This window comes from Larimichthys crocea, chromosome XI (genome assembly GCF_000972845.2).
Source record: "Larimichthys crocea isolate SSNF chromosome XI, L_crocea_2.0, whole genome shotgun sequence".
In the NCBI taxonomy this organism is placed as follows: Eukaryota; Metazoa; Chordata; class Actinopteri; family Sciaenidae; genus Larimichthys; species Larimichthys crocea.
This window is the reverse complement of record NC_040021.1, coordinates 19713652-19732193: the sequence shown is the minus strand read 5'-3', so window position 1 is coordinate 19732193 and position 18542 is coordinate 19713652. Positions and strand designations below refer to the sequence as shown.

The 18542-nt window shown below is 48.7% G+C and overlaps 2 protein-coding genes across 7 annotated transcripts in view; both read right to left on the bottom strand.

Moving 5' to 3' along the window:
• Positions 1 to 3417, bottom strand: part of svopl (SVOP-like) — a 7343-nt gene extending 3926 nt beyond the window's left edge. For 2 of the 4 annotated variants that reach the window (XM_019271195.2, XM_027283840.1), the window contains exons 1-5: positions 3277 to 3417; positions 1428 to 1534; positions 1080 to 1174; positions 450 to 548; positions 45 to 116 (exon numbers count right to left, since the gene is read on the bottom strand). In XM_019271195.2, coding sequence (XP_019126740.1) covers positions 45 to 116; positions 450 to 548; positions 1080 to 1174; positions 1428 to 1533 — 372 coding nt within the window. In that variant the 5' untranslated portion in view covers position 1534; positions 3277 to 3417. The remainder of the gene's footprint in view (positions 1 to 44; positions 117 to 449; positions 549 to 1079; positions 1175 to 1427; positions 1535 to 3276) is intronic. The other 2 variants (XM_019271196.2, XM_027283839.1) reach the window with 2 other exon arrangements.
• Positions 3418 to 3801: 384 nt separating this feature from the next.
• On the bottom strand, positions 3802 to 17159 carry si:dkeyp-27e10.3 (UPF0606 protein KIAA1549). 3 transcript variants are annotated; one of them, XM_019271192.2, is made up of 21 exons: positions 16479 to 17159; positions 15332 to 15534; positions 13487 to 14716; positions 13147 to 13229; positions 12738 to 13037; positions 12177 to 12363; positions 12015 to 12074; positions 11782 to 11933; positions 11039 to 11216; positions 10726 to 10910; positions 10443 to 10648; positions 10192 to 10319; positions 10081 to 10095; positions 9735 to 9925; positions 9427 to 9662; positions 9205 to 9340; positions 8790 to 9083; positions 8661 to 8713; positions 8451 to 8578; positions 8143 to 8297; positions 3802 to 7618 (listed from the first exon to the last, which is right to left on the bottom strand). In XM_019271192.2, exons 2-21 carry the CDS (start codon positions 15477 to 15479, stop codon positions 7394 to 7396), a joined length of 4290 nt encoding a protein of 1429 aa, XP_019126737.2. In that variant the 5' UTR covers positions 15480 to 15534; positions 16479 to 17159; the 3' UTR covers positions 3802 to 7393. The 3 variants fall into 3 exon arrangements, with proteins under 3 accessions (XP_019126737.2, XP_027140026.1, XP_027140025.1); XM_027284225.1 differs by having other exon boundaries at positions 8889 to 9083; XM_027284224.1 differs by lacking the exon at positions 10081 to 10095.
• Positions 17160 to 18542: the final 1383 nt, after the last annotated feature.

Here is an 18542-nt window from a genome sequence, read left to right as displayed (position 1 = left end):
ATATATATATATATTGTGGTAGGGTATATTAAACAGTTAGTGACCTTCCAGCGTCCGTATCTGTCGGCGATGTATCCTCCAAAAACTCCACAAACCATGAAACCCAGAAACACCATCTGAGACAAACACTGCAGTCAGCATACAATAATATACAATACTATCTACAGTACTACAGTACTGACAGCGTCTACAGTGTAATATACAATACTATCTACAGTACTACAGTACTGACGGCGTCTACAGTGTAATATAGAATACTATCTACAGTACTACAGTACTGACAGCGTCTACAGTGTAATATACAATACTATCTACAGTACTACAGTACTTACGGTGTCTACAGTGTAATATACAATACTATCTACAGTACTACAGTACTTACAGCGTGATATAATACATATAGATATACATACATACAATAGCTACAGTATTACAGTAACGTGACTCACTGTGGAGACAAGAGCGACCTGCCAGTCATCCAGCTTCCACTCACATCGGATTTCAGGAGAAACTACAGCCAACAGCATGATCTCCATCGCCTCCACTATCTACAAACAACATGCATCATACATCAAACAACATGCATCATACATCAAACAACATGCATCATACATCAAACAACATACATCAAACAACATGCATCATATATCAACGACGTCTGTTATCGTCTGTTGATGCCTGTTATCGTCTGTCGTCGTCTGTTATCGTCTGTTGACGTCTGTTATCGTCTGTTGATGTCTGTTATCGTCTGTTGTCGTCTGTTATCGTCTGTTGATGTCTGTTATCGTCTGTTGTCGTCTGTTGATGTCTGTTATCGTCTGTTATCGTCTGTCGACGTCTGTTGTCGTCTGTCGACGTCTGTTATCGTCTGTTGATGTCTGTTATCGTCTGTTGATGTCTGTTATCGTCTGTTGATGTCTGCTATCCTCTGTTATCGTCTGTTATCGTCTGTTGTCCTCTGTTGTCGTCTGTCGACGTCTGTTATCCTCTGTCGACGTCTGTTATCCTTTGTCGACGTCTGTTATCGTCTGTCATTGTCAGTTGACTGATCAGTCTGTTGACTTCAGGTTGCTTCGTACGTTGGAGCTCCCCATGATGACGAACAGCAGGATGTGAAACCGACCGAAGCCGATTGTTTCCACGGCTTCTTCGACAGTGAACGTCTCATCAGCTGCTGCACAAACACAAAAGTACATTGAACGCATCACATGAAAATACAGCTGATTCATGTTTCTCCTCAAGTGTTGAAAATGTTTAAATATATTGATCATTAATCAGAAATATCAATCACATATTGATCAAACATCAAATATCCAGATACAAACTAGTTATTTCTTCTTCTCCTGATAATTAAAGTGTGTCTTAACTGAACCTCCACCCCAAACATCACACAGCTGGCGGGGCCCGCCTCTTAATGTCAGACTCACTGATGTTGTTTTTGCTGCCCTGCTTCTTGTCTGCAGGTTTTTCCTGCAGCTCCACCTCCTGCAGGTGGATGGCGCTCACCAGCTGAGTCTTCAAACCATCACCCATCCTGAAAACACACAAGGCTTTATCACAGTTTGTGGGCCAGAACCAGGGCTGTGGTCCAATATTCAGTTTGACATAAAGGAGAGGAGGAGCCAGCTGCAGAGAGAGCGTGTGGACATGAACATACGTGTTGACGTGATGTCACACTCTGATCATTGTGTGTGTTGTGTTGTTGCCTGTGTTCTCTGCGTTCACACACAGAGTCCAAACTGTTTGGAACTGTGCCATCCAGCGTCCTGCAGATCCTCATGAAGTTCCCGTTGCTGATTCCTCAGAGATCTTTGCCATAACTTGCTAATATGTTTGTGTGTGAGTGGACAGGAGGGTGAGCGAGCATAGCAGCTAACAAACACTTCATCTGCTTCTGTGACAGCTGGACAATATTCATTATTACTGACACTCTGACTGATGATGACGTCACAGTTTGACATTTCCTGCAGCAAACAACACGGTCAGAGCGCGGGGAGGATCCAGGAAGGATCTCAGAGGAGCGTTTTGTAGTCCATCTTCTGGACTTTGTAGTTTTACCACAGATCACGTCAACAACATTCACCGTCGCTTCATGACGTAGAGTGAGAGCAGTCGACTCCTAACTCCTCATCTCCTCTCCTTCACATCTGTCCTCATCTCCTCTCCTTCACATCTGTCCTCATCACCTCTCCTTCACATCTGTCCTCATCACCTCTCCTTCACATCTGTTCTTATGATGTTTTCCATGAAGGACATAGGAGCTCCTTTTTTGACTTTTCGACCGTACCACGGGTCCGTGATCGTAACTTTAAATGTCAGTTTATGATTTAATGATTCATCATTGATCACATTAAAGGTGGATGTGCCGTCGGTGCGTCGTCATGGTTACTGCAGCTCTCTGCTGCATGTCCATGTTCAGCTGCAGAAACACACCAACAGCTGTTTTTGTTTTTGAGTCATGTTTGTAAACAAACAAAGACATAAAACACAACAGGAGTGTTGACACACAGTGAGAACCCTGGATGAGGATAACATCAAGCATCATTTCAACCAATGAGGACGCAGGATGGGAGTTTGAAGTCTGAAGTTGATTCAGAGATTTATGAAATAAATACTGACGTGATGATTTTACAGCAGTTTGTTTGGACGAGGGAGCAAAAAGATCAACACAGTTTGAAGATATTTAAAAAACACTGAAACACACACTCTGAAACACACACACACTGAAACACACACTGAAACACACACACACTGAAGCACACACAATGAAGCACACACACTGAAACACACACTGAAACACACACACACTGAAACACACACAATGAAGCACACACACACTGAAACACACACTGAAGCACACACTAAAGCACACACAAAACACACAGAAACACACACACTGAAACACACACACTGAAGCACACACACTGGAACACACACACTGATCCAAAATAAAAATGTGAACGAATCTAAACGTTTACTGGTCCCGGTTCCGGTCCCGGTGTGTTTCTTGGACCAGTAAACTGGACTTTACCGAGCCGAACTCTTTGACACGACTTGGTTCTGACGTTTGTTTCAGAGTCTGAAAAAACTGAAAACGATGAACCGAGTTTGGCGGGAAGAGTTCAGAATTAAATAATACCGTCATGAGTCATAAAGTGTGGACGGAACCAGCGGACACACTGTGGACTGTTACCGGACCGCCGTGAGTTCGACGTCTGCTCGAAGTAATCGATAAACGCGCGCGTGGTAAAATCAAGTTTTAATGTCTGTACTCACGTCGGTACTTTTTATCGATGAAGCGTCAGTGTTGTGTCATCATGCTTTAAACTCTCCGTCTGGATCCGGTCAAACTGCTGCTCACCTGTTCAGGTGTATCAGGAAGTGTCAGCGTCATCGTTACTGAGGAACCGGAGGAACGGGAGGGGGGAGGGAGGGAGGTAGGGAGGGGGGAGGTGTTCACTTCAAAACAAACAAACTAAAATCAATAAAACGGTTTATCAGTTTATATTATAATGATAGAAGACATGAAAATACTGTGACTTTATTGTGAAAATACTGTGACTTTACTGTGAAAATACTGTGACTTTACTGTGAAAATACTGTCCTTTTATTGTGAAAATACAGTGACTTTACTGTAAAAATACTGTGACTTTATTGTGAAAATATTGTGACTTTATTGTGAAAATACTGTGACTTTATTGTGAAAATTTTGTGACTTTATTGTAAAAGTGTCTTCCTCCTGTGTTGTCATGGATGCGTTTCCATGGTAACCCCTATGTAATAAAGTGGAGGACTCGTGGGTTTGAACGCGTCTCTTTAATGTTTGTGAACACAATCTTTCTGAACTGAAACACCACAGGGAGCAGCTCATACACAGGTCCTGTCATGTGACACAGATCAGCTGACCTGACACTCACCTGGCTGCTGGTGAACAGGTGAGACTGCTGGCAGTGTTCCCATGTCACACTTTGACATTAAATTAACTTCAGGCTCTGTTTCCTCGATGCAGCTTCATTCAGTTACCTGGACTCAGGTGACCACACCTGGTCTGGGTGAACTCAGTGAAGGTGCGTGTTGGAGCAGAGTCCAAAGACGGACAACAGGAATGTGGTTCGACCAGATCGAAACCTGCACAGAGGTTCATTCATGACAAAACTGACGACTCAGACCAACTGATGGTTCAGAAATCAGCTGGTTTCAGAGCAATGACCAGTGTTGGGGGGGCGATCCCCCGGGGTCAACCCCCGTGGGTGTGTCTTACACCTGGGATGTCCTCCAGGATCTTGTATTTAGGTGCAAAGTTGAGTCTAGAGTCTAGAACACTGCTGAAGCACTCTGGTATCTACCATTTTTTCTATTCAGATATTTAAAGAACAGTTTTGTCTTCATGGTGCAGCAACCTATTTAAATCTGGACATGTTCAGATGCTCAGGGTCCAGTCTGGTTCTCTGGACTTGGTTGTGGACTTGGATCTACAACCAAGTCTGGTTGCCCCAGAATGTCACTAGTATGCAAAGGTTTATATAGTATTAGTATTATTAGTATCAGTTAAAGAATCTGGAGGGATCAGGAGTTTGGCACAGGAAGTTTTCTGGTTTTGGTTTGTAATCTGAGTATTAATATTTGAGCGGCCAATCGTTTGTCTGCTTTAACTTTTCACAAACGTTTTAAAAGTTCTACAGACTGCAGAGGAAGTCTTGGACCAAATATCTGTCCTCTGGATATCTGCTGATTGCACCAGAGGCCTGATGCATGCAAATACGACAGTGACTTCTTGTTTGCACAAGTCGTTTGTTAAATAAATGTTTGTGTTAGAGGATTATGATGTTTGCGGTCTGGACATGTTGAAACCAGCTGGGTGTGAATCTTTAGTTTTGTCATGAGGAAACGTCGGCAGGTCGTCACCAGTCGTCTGCTGGATTCTCACTGAGGATCGCAGATCTAGAAAACACAGAAAGTGAAAGTCTAGAAAACACTGAAGGAAACATTCAGGAGGAGTTTGTGAAACCTGCAGAGAGCAGCTTGAATCAGAGTTTCTGCAGGATTTCAGTTGTTTTGTGTGATCTGACTGCGTTCAGACACACCCAGAGTCTTTGAATTAGCACCATGTGATTCTGTAGGCGTGGCCAAGTCCTACAGCTTGACTGACAGGTGCTAGGTCCAATCAGAAAGTTTCCAGAGTTCTGCAGTTAGTTTCTGGTCCATGAAGAATGTGTTGCCGGGCAGATCTTTGAGTCCGTTCAGCAGAGCAATCAGAGATAAAATATTTTCTATATATTATGTTTCTATTAAACACCATATCCACTTTCATCGATACACTGTTGACTGGAACCATCTTTATTAGATTCAAAAATATCTTTTGGAAACAAAAACACAATGTTTCATGACGTCTTTTTTCTGTTTGGATGGACGATGGTTTGATGGCACTCTTTGCTCACTCTTAACTTGATGTGGAACAACTCTTGTTTAAATTTTGATTTTAACATCTTTCGCAGCATGCTAACATTAACTGGAACATCACAAGTATCTAAAGCCTCGAACTTAGTCAAACATGCTGAAGGAGATCAGAGAGCAGAGACGAATGAACCCGACCGACTCCTTCACAACACCGTGGAGAAAACAGCCACCTAGCAGAACCAGCACCTGAAAAGAAAGGCTGAACCTAAAAGTCCTGACCTCCACACACTTGTAGACTTTGGACTAAACGGGGCGCTGAGCATCTAACAGTTTACTTTTCTAATGAACAGCCTCACAGGGCGCTGATGAGGCAGCTACTGCTTCTCATCTGCACCACATTTCTGTCCTGGATCTTTTTTGTTTGCCTTGTTATATAGATATGACGTAGTCTTTAGGTTACCTCCAACCTCCTGCTATGCTGATAACATGACATTAGTTTATTTACAGCCTGCAGGGGGCGCTGATGTGTCTGTTTCAGCCTTAGCTTCAGGTCCTGGTTGTGATGAATGATTGGTGTTCATTCTCTGCTTCCGTATAGAAACAGACACCGCTGTCACGTGATAAACTTTCTATAGCGTTCTGCCCACGAACTGATGGATGCAACGAATCAGCGATGGATAAACTTTATATCAAAGCGATGCATTAGCTGTAATTTTTTTTTCCATTGCCACCGATACATAAACACGAGCAGCTACGATAAGCAACGTCTCCACGGAGAAACAAGCGCCAGCTCAAAATCTACAGCGAGCTCAAACACAAGAGGAATACAACCATAGAACAGTAGTTTGGTCTTTTTTTTTTGGATCAAAATAAAGGATTTAAAGTATACTTTGATATATAAGCAATAAAAAATAAGTAACATCTCAATACTCCAATAATAACTCTTACAATAATATTGTGCTCATTGGGATTCTATCTCTTTACAGATATTTATACTCATTCTTATAGATATATTTATATATTCTTTTTTTCCTGTTTTACGTTCCTTTGCTGTAGGAACTGTACGCCGCCTCCAGCTGTCGACAGTGCAAAGACCTCATTGATATGGTTTATGAACAGAGACCTGGTCCCTGTGGCTGATGGGAGTGTGGAAGGCAATAAGTGGTCAATGAGGAGATGGTATGAAGCTGACAGTTAGCACCACAGAAGGTCCAGAGGGACAATCCACTTCAGAACTTCAGGAGGAGCAATCAACTCGTGAAGGTCGGGGTGAACCATCCACTTAGAGGTTCAACCGTCCAGTCCAGAAGGTCTGGAAGGACGATCCACCTGGATGGTCAGAAGGGACGATTTGTTTCAGAATGGCCCAGTGGGTTAGAACGGACCATCTTCAGGAGTAACGATCTTTTTAGAGGAACAACTCACTGTAAGGTATGAAGAGATGATCCGCTCCAGAGGTTCAGGAAGAATCTGACACGCCAGAAGTTCACGAGGGACAAACCGCTCCAAAACTCAAGGAGGAGAAACGATCTTATCCAGATGATCAGAATGAATTATCTGCCCCACATTTCAGGAGGTACCGTCCACTCCTGCAATGTCAGGAGGGACAATCTGGTCCAGAAGATCTGGAGGGACGTTCCTGATGATCCAGCCCAGAATTTCAGGAGTTAATTGTCGCTCCAGAAGTGGGTTAGGGGTAGGAAGCACTTCAGTCGAAACATGGAGTCAAACTCCCATCCAATGAACACAGAGCTGAAGGATGACGGACAGACAGACGTGACCCTGTTAAGTACCGGAGGTCTTTCAGTGAGTGATTTTGCAGACGTGGATCATGGTGTCCAGTGTTATTTTGGGTTTAGCGGCACACACGTAGATTATCTCAGAAGAGTCCAGAGTATAGATCAATTATTTTTATGGTTTGAATCCAGTCGTTACAGACTCTGAGTGGCTTAAAACAGGAATGGTTGAAACCGGTTGAGTCCTGATACAAACCAGTCTAAGGGTAGCTCGTCACTGCAGCCTGTTTTTGAGCCAGACGTCGCAGTTCCTCCCTGATAGCCTTTATTAGGGAGGCTGAGGTGTGGGCTGAGGGTGAGGCGTCCTCCGGCGGGTATTCTGGTGTCGGCGAAGTTAGTAGGAGAGGTGGAGCCGACGGATCCCGCAATGAGGAGCTGGGCATCTGGAAAACAGAGGAAGAGGAAAACTCAGGAAACGACAGCACCTGTAGGGATAAGGGAGAGAAGGTGAAGAGGGTCAGGTCAAGACCAGAGACAAGATCCAGAAAAAAGACACAAAAACAACAACAGACACTCATGTCAGTGCTTATTATCCTCTTTAGGCTCACAGTTGGGCTGGAGCCTATCCCAGGGCATATAGGGACAAACAACCATTCACCCCTACGGCCAATTTAGAGTCACAAATTAACTTATTAAGTGCATATCTTTGGACTGTGGGAGGGAGCCAGAGTACCGGAGAGAACCAAAAGAACATGAAGAACTCCACATAGAAAGAATCAGTCGAGGTTCAAACCAGAAACCTTCTTTCTGTGAGGTGACAGTGCTAAACACTGCACCACCATGCAGCCTCATAAGGAGAAACAAGTCTGGTTCTGGTTCTTTATAGTTTTTACCATCAGATACAATGAAGAAAACAAACTTTCTGGAATGGCCTGAACATATTTGGTTTGCACTGGTCTAGTCAGTACTGGAAAAGCCAGGGCTGTATTGGTTTGGAAAATTAACTCACACTCTCTCTGCTGGCTCCTGGTCTGGACAGATCCTGGTCCGAGTGCTGTTGGTTCCAGCTGGAGCCAGTAGGACCCGACATGCTGCGACCCACTCCGGGGTATGCACCGATCTGACTTGACAAACCCACTTGAGTCAGGTGGTGGAGCTGTGCACCTGGAGGTCAACAAACAGATTTAAGGGTCCTCCTGGAGGGAAGGTTCAGGTGAATGCAGGAGGCGGAGCCTCTTTAATGAGAGTAGTGTACCTGTAAACCTTCACATCTAAAACTACTGACATTACAAACATGGTGGTTACTAACGAGCGTACCTGTGCTGCCCCCTACAGGTCGAGGTCTGGACGAGGAGGGGGGGTCCTCATACTGCCCTCTGCTGGAGTAAACGGACTCCTGCAGCTGGTCTCCAGTAGAAACATAACCTCCTGAGCTCAGGCCCTGCCTGGATAAACACACAGAGCATCAGTATAGGTTCAGGTCCAGATCACAGACCTGGACCTGGTTTTAGGTGTTGGGTCACTGACCTCTGCAGCAGGCCCTGGACTGACGTGGGAGACATGCCGAGCTCTGCGTATCTCTGCAGAAAGACAAGAATAAAATGAAATCTGAACATGAAGCGTGACAAGACAAAAGGCCCAGGATGACACACTCACTGCAGAAAAGGGGCTGTGAGAGGGGGCTGCTGGGTAAGAGTCCCACTGCCTGCCCTGAGGGCGGGCCTGTGGGGAGGGGCTGGGAGGGGCGGGGCTTACCCCGCTCACCCCAACGCTGCCCTGCGAGGACGGCGACACCAGGGCAAAGGCATCATCCAGGAGAGAGTGCATCTGCTGCCGCGCCTCCTCGATGGACGGCTGGGGGGGCATGTAGGGCGGTGGAGCCGGGGCAGGGTCAAACACCTCATCTGTGGGGGAGGGGCTCCCATGGTCTGGCGGCAGGTCAGGGTCCGACTATGAGAAAGAAAGAAGACTAATGTACGTCCAGATTCAACAGACTGAAACAAACCTACAAACTGATCCATCAGAGGCTTCCTGTGGATCCTGAGGAGCTGCTAATGGGTTAAACTCTCACCATGTAGGCCACGTTGTTGAGTCCCGGGTACTTCCTGTAGGTGGCACTCTGGTCGGTGAGTAGCCGGTCTCTGTCTGTATCAGGTAAACTTCCTGGTCCTGGCTGAACTCGGCGGCCCCGCGGAGAGCGCCTCCCTCTGGACGGACAAACACAAACATATTTCATGATCTACGTAGTCATAACGAGTCGTGACAAGGATTCAGGTGTTCAGGTGAGTCTAACCTCCTCCTGGAGTCGGTGGGTGTGGGTGGTGAGGCGGCGTCAGTCTGCAGGATGCAATCCATGTGGTCGTGGGCGGAGCTGTAGAGACGCTGTGCGACATCGCCCTGCACCGGTCCATCTCCAAACGCATCCATGATGTCGTCCATGGAGGGAAACTCGCACTGGCCCCGCCTCTTGGCACGCTGTCGGAGTTTGTTCCTATGATGCTCGATCTCTGATTTGTGTCTGAGCGCCACCTGCAGGAGAAAGTCAGTGATGTCAGATAAGTTTAGAAAGTCCTGCAGCAGTTTTGGTCGTGAACGTCTCACCTCTGTGTTGACCTTCTCTGTGAGGGTGGGGCTCGGCTGGGACGGGGCGTGCGGTGGGCTCGGGCGTGGCTGCATGGCGATCAGCTGCACCTTGTTGGCCTGGCGACGCGTGCCGTCAGATGAACCGCGGGACAGACGGTCGACGTGGTCAAAGATGGAGGACGAGGAGAGAAGCTCATCAGGACCGCTACCTGACGAAGGAAGAACGCCCAAAGGTTAGAGTCAACAACGCCAGACAGCAATTTAACCTTTCATACCTACAAAGACCTGGACAGACAGGTGTTTCCTGTTTTAGCGAGTCTTTGAGGTCATTTTAATGAATAACTGATGAGAGGTTTGGACATACTCATCTTGTTCCTCCCTTCAGTCGAGCAGCGTTAAAAAAGAAAAACAGACGTTTGTTAAAAAACATGAATCTCTTTTCACATCATTCTGATGATGTCACCGTGTCTCTGACCATTTTTGGGCGTCTTCCTGTGCTGTTTGCCCTCACTGGGCGTGGCCACAGGTCGAGTACTTTCTTCTGCTGATTCTCTGCCGCTCGATTGGTCGCTGCCTAACGAGTCGCCATCTGACGGGCTGAGCCTGAAAAACCCGAGAACAAGAGTATTACCATCTGTGACATCACATTTTAACGAGCTAATCAGATCAAACAAACAAAACAAATATAATGTTCTAAATATGTTGTGAGGGCGTTCTGTGTCAGACCTGCCCCTGCGGCGCCCGGACCGGGCCGCCTTGGTAGACGATCCTTTGGATTTGGGGGTGTTGAGGTCTCCGACGTCAGAGGGTGTGGCCTCCTTGACGGGGGCGGGCAGAGGGCCGGGCTCCTGAATCACCATGATGTCATCTTTGCTGTGCTGACCAAGGTGAAGTTTGGCGAAGTCAAAGCCTTTGACGCTCGGAGCCTGAAGCTAAAAGAAGACAGGTTGTCGGTTAGCAAGGACGAATACAACGGGAAACAGTTTACCACTTTCTGTTGACCTCTGACCTTCTGACGCTGCTGGATGGTGTTGATGGCGTCGGGCTGGAACTCAAGCTTCTCCGAGCCGCACAGCTTCCAGTAGAGGATGATGATGATGAAGACGGCGAGCAGGACAGGAACGACCACACCCACAATCAGCCAGATACTGCTGCTCTGAGTCTCCGCTGGGGGGACAGACAGGGTCTCCACAGCTGGAGACAGGTGAGACAGGTGAGAGGGAAGAGACAGGTGAGACACAGGTGAGAAGCAAGAGACGGGTGACACAGGTGAGAAACAGGTGAGAGGGAAGAGACAGGTGAGGTTTCAGGTCTTGACTCACGCTGAGCGAGTGGTCTCTGGACTCTGTGTCCGAGGACGATGGCGGCTCTCTGAAGGTCCAGGCGGTTCAGTGTGGCTGCTGTCGCCTCAGCAGGTATCCGCTCTCCACCTGGACCCTCCACAAAGTAGAAGACCTCTAGGGGGCGCTCTACTCCAGACAGCCTTGACACCCGGACCACCTGAGACACAACAGGTTAAAGATTATATACCTGTCTGACCTGTAAGTACCTGCCTGATTCAGCTGTCTGACCTGTGCTCACCTGTCTGACCTGTGTGTACCTGTCTGACCTGGCTCACTTGTCTGACCTGTATTCACCTGTCTGACCTGTATTTACCTGTCTGACCTGTGCTCACCTGTCTGACCTGTATTTACCTGTCTGACCTGTATTTACCTGTCTGACCTGTGCTCACCTGTCTGACCTGTATTCAGCTGTCTGACCTGTGCTCACCTGTCTGACCTGTATTCACCTGTCTGACCTGTGTGTACCTGTCTGACCTGTGCTCACCTGTCTGACCTGTATTCACCTGTCGGACCTGTATTTACCTGTCTGACCTGTTTTCACCTGTCTGACCTGTGCTCACCTGTCTGACCTGTATTCAGCTGACTGACCTGTGCTCACCTGTCTGACCTGTATTCACCTGTCTGACCTGTGCTCACCTGTCTGACCTGTGCTCACCTGTCTGACCTGTATTTACCTGTCTGACCTGTATTCATCTGTCTGACCTGCGTGTACCTGTACTCACCTGCAGACTGTTGTTGCCCACAGCTGTAGCTCTCCTGGAGCGCCTCCTGCTGGACACCTGCAGTCCTTCCTCCAGCAGCAGAGCTAGACGTCTCTCCAGTCGAGCTTTGAAGCTTCTTTGAGCCACCATCTGCTCCTGAACTCCCAACAGCACTGACACACACATCAACACACTTGTTCACTTATCCGTCATGTGTTCCTGACACCAGAACCAGAACAGAGACGTGTTCTCACCTGTACGGACCCACGTGGAGCGCAGATGGTGAGATGTGTTCAGCTCCGGGTAATGGAAAGCTGTAAACAAACACACGTTTAACATACATCTTAAACACACATGTAACATGATAAAGAAAGTTACCACATGTTCATAGATAAAATGTTTCATGTGTGTCGTACGTTCTGCTATCTGCTGGGCTGGAAATCCGATGTAGAAGCTGAACTCGACCAGACTGAGCTTCCTCAGGTGTTCGCTGACCTCTGACCCCGGCAGGTAGTCCCGCCCATCACGCACAGCAAAGGTGATGTCAACAGAAACCTTCTGGTCTGCCGCCCATCGGGTCACAGCCATGGTGATGTTCAACAGCTGGAGGAGACACGGATAAACAGATTAGACTCACCTGTACGGTGACGTGGATTATGTAACAGACTCACCTGTACGGTGACGTGGATTATGTAACAGACTCACCTGTACGCTGACCTGGTTAATGTAACAGACTCACCTGTACGGTGACGTGGTTTATGTAACAGACTCACCTGTACGGTGACATGGATTATGTAACAGACTCACCTGTACGGTGACGTGGTTTATGTAACAGACTCACCTGTACGCTGACCTGGTTAATGTAACAGACTCACCTGTACGGTGACGTGGATTATGTAACAGACTCACCTGTACGGTGACCTGGTTAATGTAACAGACTCACCTGTACGCTGACGTGGTTAATGTAACAGACTCACCTGTACAGTGACGTTTCCTGATTCGTGTGATCGTCTCCGTGACTCAGCGTACGCCATCATCAGCCCTCTCTCGACCCGTTCACTGAAGTTACAGACTCTAACATCGACGTGGGCGGGGACGAACTGGAGCACAGAGTGGACCTGGTACCTGAGGTCAGGTATGACGTAGAGTGGTGACACGGTGGGGATGGGACCAGCACTGCGTGGCGGTTGGCGGAGAGCATTGATGACTGACATTGCGGTGAAGATCAGTGGTCCTGACACAACTCTGAAGGCAAAACTGGATGGAGTTCTCAGGAACTGATGAGGATGCAGAGAGGTGACAAACACATGTCAGGTGATATCATCAAAGTTCACTAACTCTGATTTAAACCTGTTTTGCTTCAGGTGGACGAGGTGGTGTTCATACCTGGAGCTCCACTGAGCGGTTGAACTCTCTCTTCAGCAGATCTCTGACTTGAGTGAAACCTGCAGACGAACCTTTTGAACTGACTGAAGACAAACAGACTGAGATCAGCTGATGGACGCATGAGCTAACAGACTGAGCTAACATGAGCTAACAGACTGAGCTAACATGAGCTAACAGCAGCTAACAGACTGAGCTAACATGAGCTAACAGCAGCTAACACACTGAGCTAACATGAGCTAACAGTAGCGTGTGAGGAGTAGGGTGGGGGGGCAGTAGAGTATTTATTCTATTCACTCAACAGTACCTGGTGTTTCCCGTCACTTGAGCCATGTGGTCTTACCTACTCTGACCAGGTACATCTCAGGTTTGGTGACGTTGCACAGGTACAGTCTGGTGGGCGGAGTCTGGGCCACTCTGGGTGTAGTGACTGGTGGAGCTCTGGTCAGGCTGATGGCTGTGATCTGGGTGGTGGTGGTGATGGCGGTGGCCGTGGTCGTCACCTTTGTGGTAGTGGTGGTCCTGGTGGGTGGAGCCTTTGCTGGTTTCTCTATCACCACCGGAGGCCTCTCTGGTCTGTCAGGGCGGGTAGGTGGTCCCAGCGGGGGAGGAGGAGGCACCCGGCCAGTGGTGTTGGAAGGGGGACGGAGCGGGTGTCTGCCTGGGACGGTGGCATGGTCCCTGGGTTTCTGGGGAGGTTGGGTGGAGGGGGGTTTGAAGGTGGTTGACTTCTCCTCACCCGTCAGGGTAGGTGACTGGGTGAGGGGAGGGGTGGGTCTCGTGGGGGGTTGTTTGGACTCTTGTCCTGGAGGAGGACCGGAGCTCGGGGACGGAGACGGAGGGGAACGGTGAGTTTGGGTTGTTGTGGGAGTGATGGGTGGTTTGGAGTCAGTCCGGTTGACCCGGTCCCTCTCCTTCTCCCTCTCCCTCTCTCGGGCCAGCAGGTTGGTGTAGTACTCCAGACTGTTCATGTCCGGCAGCAACAGCTCTGTCGGCTCCAGAGGCATCATGTCCTCCAGGTCGTAGTCCTCGTCCCAGGCAGGGAAGACGTCCGGATGGATGGGCCGCGTGGATAGAGGAATGCTGGGGGTGGAGGAGGAGGGCGACAGTGGCAGGCGGGATGAGAGGGGAAGGGTGGGACGGGTGGGGAAGGCGGTGTCGTAGGAGACCCAGTCTCCCCCATCGTCCTCGTCATAGGGGTGGTTCGGCAGTGGCGTGGCCAGGGCCAGCTCCTCACCCTCGGGCACCATGAAGGACAGTGTCTCCAGGTAGTCTCCAGAGCCCCAGGCCTCCTCCAGGGAGGGGCCTTGCTCCCAGGGGGGAGGAGGGGTGAGGGTGGGATGAGTGTGTGGTGGGATGGGTGGAGGGAGGCTGGGGGACAGGAGGTCTGGAGGTCTCAGGAGGAGGTGGATCCCCTGAGCGCCGGAGTCAGAGTCCTCCGCAGAACCAGCACTGCCGCTGTTACCGTGGTAACCAGAATCTGAGGGCGGGCTCGGCGCCCGGCGTCTGAGGGGTGAGGAGGGTGAGGAAGGATGTGACGGAGACTCTACGGTCCGGTTCAAGTCCAGCACGCCTGAGAGACAAAGAGACGCATTACCTGCACAGATGAACTGGGCGGACGGACACGCTGCTGTTAGTCAACAAATAGTGTTTCCACTGCTAAGCTAAGCTATGCTAACTGTTTCCAGTCTTTGTGCTAAGCTAAGCTATGCTAACTGTTTCCCCTGTTTCCAGTCTTTGTGCTAAGCTAAGCTAATATTTAATGTCTTCACTAAAACAAAATAGCGTCACATTAACTGAAGCTTTGTTTCTTCTTCTGTGGTTTTTAAACACACACACACACACACACACACACACGCCTCGTTGCCGTGGTGACGCCATGCTTTGCAGCAGCATCACATGATGAACAGAGACAAATGATTGGTCCTCAGGAGACGACGCCCACAAATACAGAGAGAGAGACAGACAGACAGACACAGACAGACAGACACAGAGACAGACACAGAGACAGACAGACAGACAGACAGACACAGACAGACACAGACAGACAGACAGACAGACACAGACAGTCACAGACAGACAGACAGTTACAGACAGACAGACACAGACAGACAGACACAGACAGACACAGAGACAGACAGACAGACACAGACACAGACAGACAGGACCTGGATCGGATCAGACTCACCTGCAGCAGGTGAGCTGGGTGTTACCATGGAAACCAGTGTGCCGGCCACCAGTAGGATCACGGCAAGTGTGCGTCCACATGCCAAGGTTCTGGAGTCCATCCCAGTCCCGGTCCTGGAGCCGGGGCCCGGGGGGTTCACAGGGTCCATCGTCCTCAAAGGGCCGCTGGTCCGATAAACAGAGCCGAGGGCCCATCAGGAGGACCTGGACCACATGACACATGATGGGTTACAGACCAGAACCACAGAGACCAGAACCACAGAGACCAGACCCACAAAGATTAGAACCACAGAGACCCAGTAAGACCAGAACCACAGAGACCCAGTAAGACCAGAACCAATCCTCAGTGCTTCAGTTAATTGTGTCTGATGAATGGAGCCAAGAACAGGAAACAGGAAGTACTCAATAAAAGGACTACACCATGACTGACACTGAAAAACATTTAAAGAACATTTAAGAAACATTTAATTACAAAATGAAAACAAAGATTTAATGATTAAATTCTTAATTAATTACGATTAAAGAACCTCAGACCAACACCAACAGAACCAATTAATGATTTAATTTAAATATTTGTCTGATTAATCGACAGATCGGTTCAATAATTAATAATCAGTGATCACATGATCAGTGTGACAGGCCCCGTTCGGGTTCGTTCCTGTCCTGGTTCTGGTCTGTCCTTTTCCGCTTACAGCAGGCTGCTCAAACCCCTTCTGGCCTGGTTCGGTTCGGTTCGGTCTCCTCTCACACTGACCCCATTACCGGACAGACCACAGACCGGCCTGTCTGCCTCCATCCCGGCTTACAGCCGCAGCACATCCGTGCCCCATTTACCCGGTCCGGTCCGGTCCGGCGGTCGGTTTAACGTGTTAACAAATATGATTATGGTCCTCATAATGTACCGGGTCCGGTCCCGGTCCCGGACCGGGTCTGTCCTTTATGTCAGCCGCAGCTGAAGCCTCCATGCCGCTAAAACCGACACCGAGCTCCAGCGATGCGGATCCGACCCGCAGCAGCCCGGACCCCCCTAGCCCCCCCTCACTAACGTTAAAACATGAGCTGATCTTTGACAGGAACCGAACCGAGCCGAGTTGGGCCGAGCCGTGCTACCCGTGCAGGATGCGGTTTATCCCGCCGGAGAGACCTACCTGCCATCCTGGAGATGCGGTTCGGGCGCGTCACGCCTCTCCCGCAGCCGCGCGGCGCGCTCCCTGCGCGGGGAAGGAGGAGGCGGAGAGTCCCTGCAGAATCCACCGAGCGAACCCGTCCGTACCGGGCCCGTCCGTGCCGGGCCCCTACATTCAGGGCACGTCCGGTGTCGGTACCAGTCCAACCCGGCTCCGCCTGCTGCCGAATCTACAATTCAAACGACGTCCTGACACACACACGCACACACACACACACACACACACACACACACACACACAATATCAGAGCTGGACCCGGATCAGAACCAGAACACAGTCCGACTGTGAAAGTGAATTAAATTGAATAAACATGTAGTTTCATGTGAGCATTCGGTGTCCCAGAGGATCCACCTTCCTGGTTCTGGTTCTGGTTCTGCTCTGGCGCCCCCCTGAGGAGCCTCACAGTCACACAGTTAGCAGTCAGGTCACATGACCAGGACTCATGGCTCCAAAGGACCAATCAGAAAGCTCAGTGTCTGCGAAGACACAACCTGCAGTTCCTTAAATGTCCACATGAGGCTGGCTGCAAAAGTGAGTCAGTCTCCATAAGAACCCATGTTAACCATGACCAGAGCTATGTTACCAGAGCTAACCATGGAGCTAACAGAGCTATGTTAACAGAGCTAACCATGGAGCTAACAGAGCTATGCTACCAGAGCTAACAGAGCTATGCTACCAGAGCTAACCATGGAGCTAACAGAGCTATGCTACCAGAGCTAACCATGAAGCTAACAGAGCTAACCATGAAGCTAACAGAGCTAACCATGGGGCTAACAGAGCTATGCTACCAGAGCTAACCATGAAGCTAACAGAGCTAACCATGGAGCTAACAGAGCTAACCATGGAGCTAACCATGGGGCTACCAGAGCTAACCATGGAGCTAACAGAGCTAACCATGGGGCTACCAGAGCTAACCATGGAGCTAACAGAGCTATTCATGAAGCTAACAGAGCTATTCATGAAGCTAACAGAGCTGACAGTGGGGCCAACAGAGCTAAGCTAACAGAGCTAACCATAGAACTAACAGAGCTAGGCTAACAGAGCTAACCATAGCGTTAACAGAGCTAACAGAGTAAAGTTAACAGAGCTAACCATAGAGCTAACAGAGCTAGGTTAACAGAGCTAACCATAGAGCTAACAGAGCTAAGCTAACAGAGCTAACCATAGAGCTAACATAGCTAACAGCGCTAAGCTAACAAAGCTAACCATAGAGCTGACAGAGCTAGGCTAACAGAGCTAACCATAAAGCTAACAGAGCTAAGCTAACAGAGCTAACCATAGAGCTAACAGAGTTAAGCTAACAGAGCTAACCATAGAGCTAACAGAGCTAGGCTAACAGAGCTAACCATGGGCCCAACAGAGCTACGCTACCAGAGCAAACCATGGCACTAACAGAGCTATTCATGAAGCTAACAGAGCTACGCTACCAGAGCTAACCATGGGGCTAACAGAGCTGACAGTGGGGCCAACAGAGCTAAGCTAACAGAGCTAACCATAGAGTTAACAGAGCTAACAGAGCTAAGCTAACAGAGCTAACCATAGAACTAACAGAGCTAACAGAGTTAAGTTAACAGAGCTTACCATAGAGCTAACAGAGCTAGGCTAACAGAGCTAACCATAGACCTAACAAAGCTAAGCTAACAGAGCTAACCATAGAGCTAACAGAGCTAACCAAGCTAAGCTAACAGAGCTAACCATAGAGCTGACAGAGCTAAGCTAACAGAGCTAACCATAGAGCTAACAGAGCTAGGTTAACAGAGCTAGGCTAACAGAGCTAACCATAAAGTTAACAGAGCTAAGCTAACAGAGCTAACCATAGAGCTAACAAAGCTAAGCTAACAGAGCTAACCATAGAGCTAACAGAGCTAAGCTAACAGAGCTAACATAGAGCTAACCATAAAGCTAACAAAGCTAGGCTAACAGAGCTAACCATAGAGCTAACAGAGCTAGGATAACAGAGCTAACCATAAAGCTAACAGAGCTAGGCTAACAGAGCTAACCATAGAGATAACAGAGCTAGGCTAA

Excerpts from the sequence above, each read along its gene's own strand:
- si:dkeyp-27e10.3 (XM_019271192.2), bottom strand. The coding sequence starts at position 15,479 with ATGGACCCTGTGAACCCCCCGGGCCCCGGCTCCAGGACCGGGACTGGG. Across the intron at positions 12,364-12,737 it reads CAGGAAACGTCACTGTACAG|CTGTTGAACATCACCATGGC; the intron begins GTGAGTCTGTTA and ends TGTCTCCTCCAG. Across the intron at positions 11,217-11,781 it reads TGGGCAACAACAGTCTGCAG|GTGGTCCGGGTGTCAAGGCT; the intron begins GTGAGTACAGGT and ends GTTGTGTCTCAG.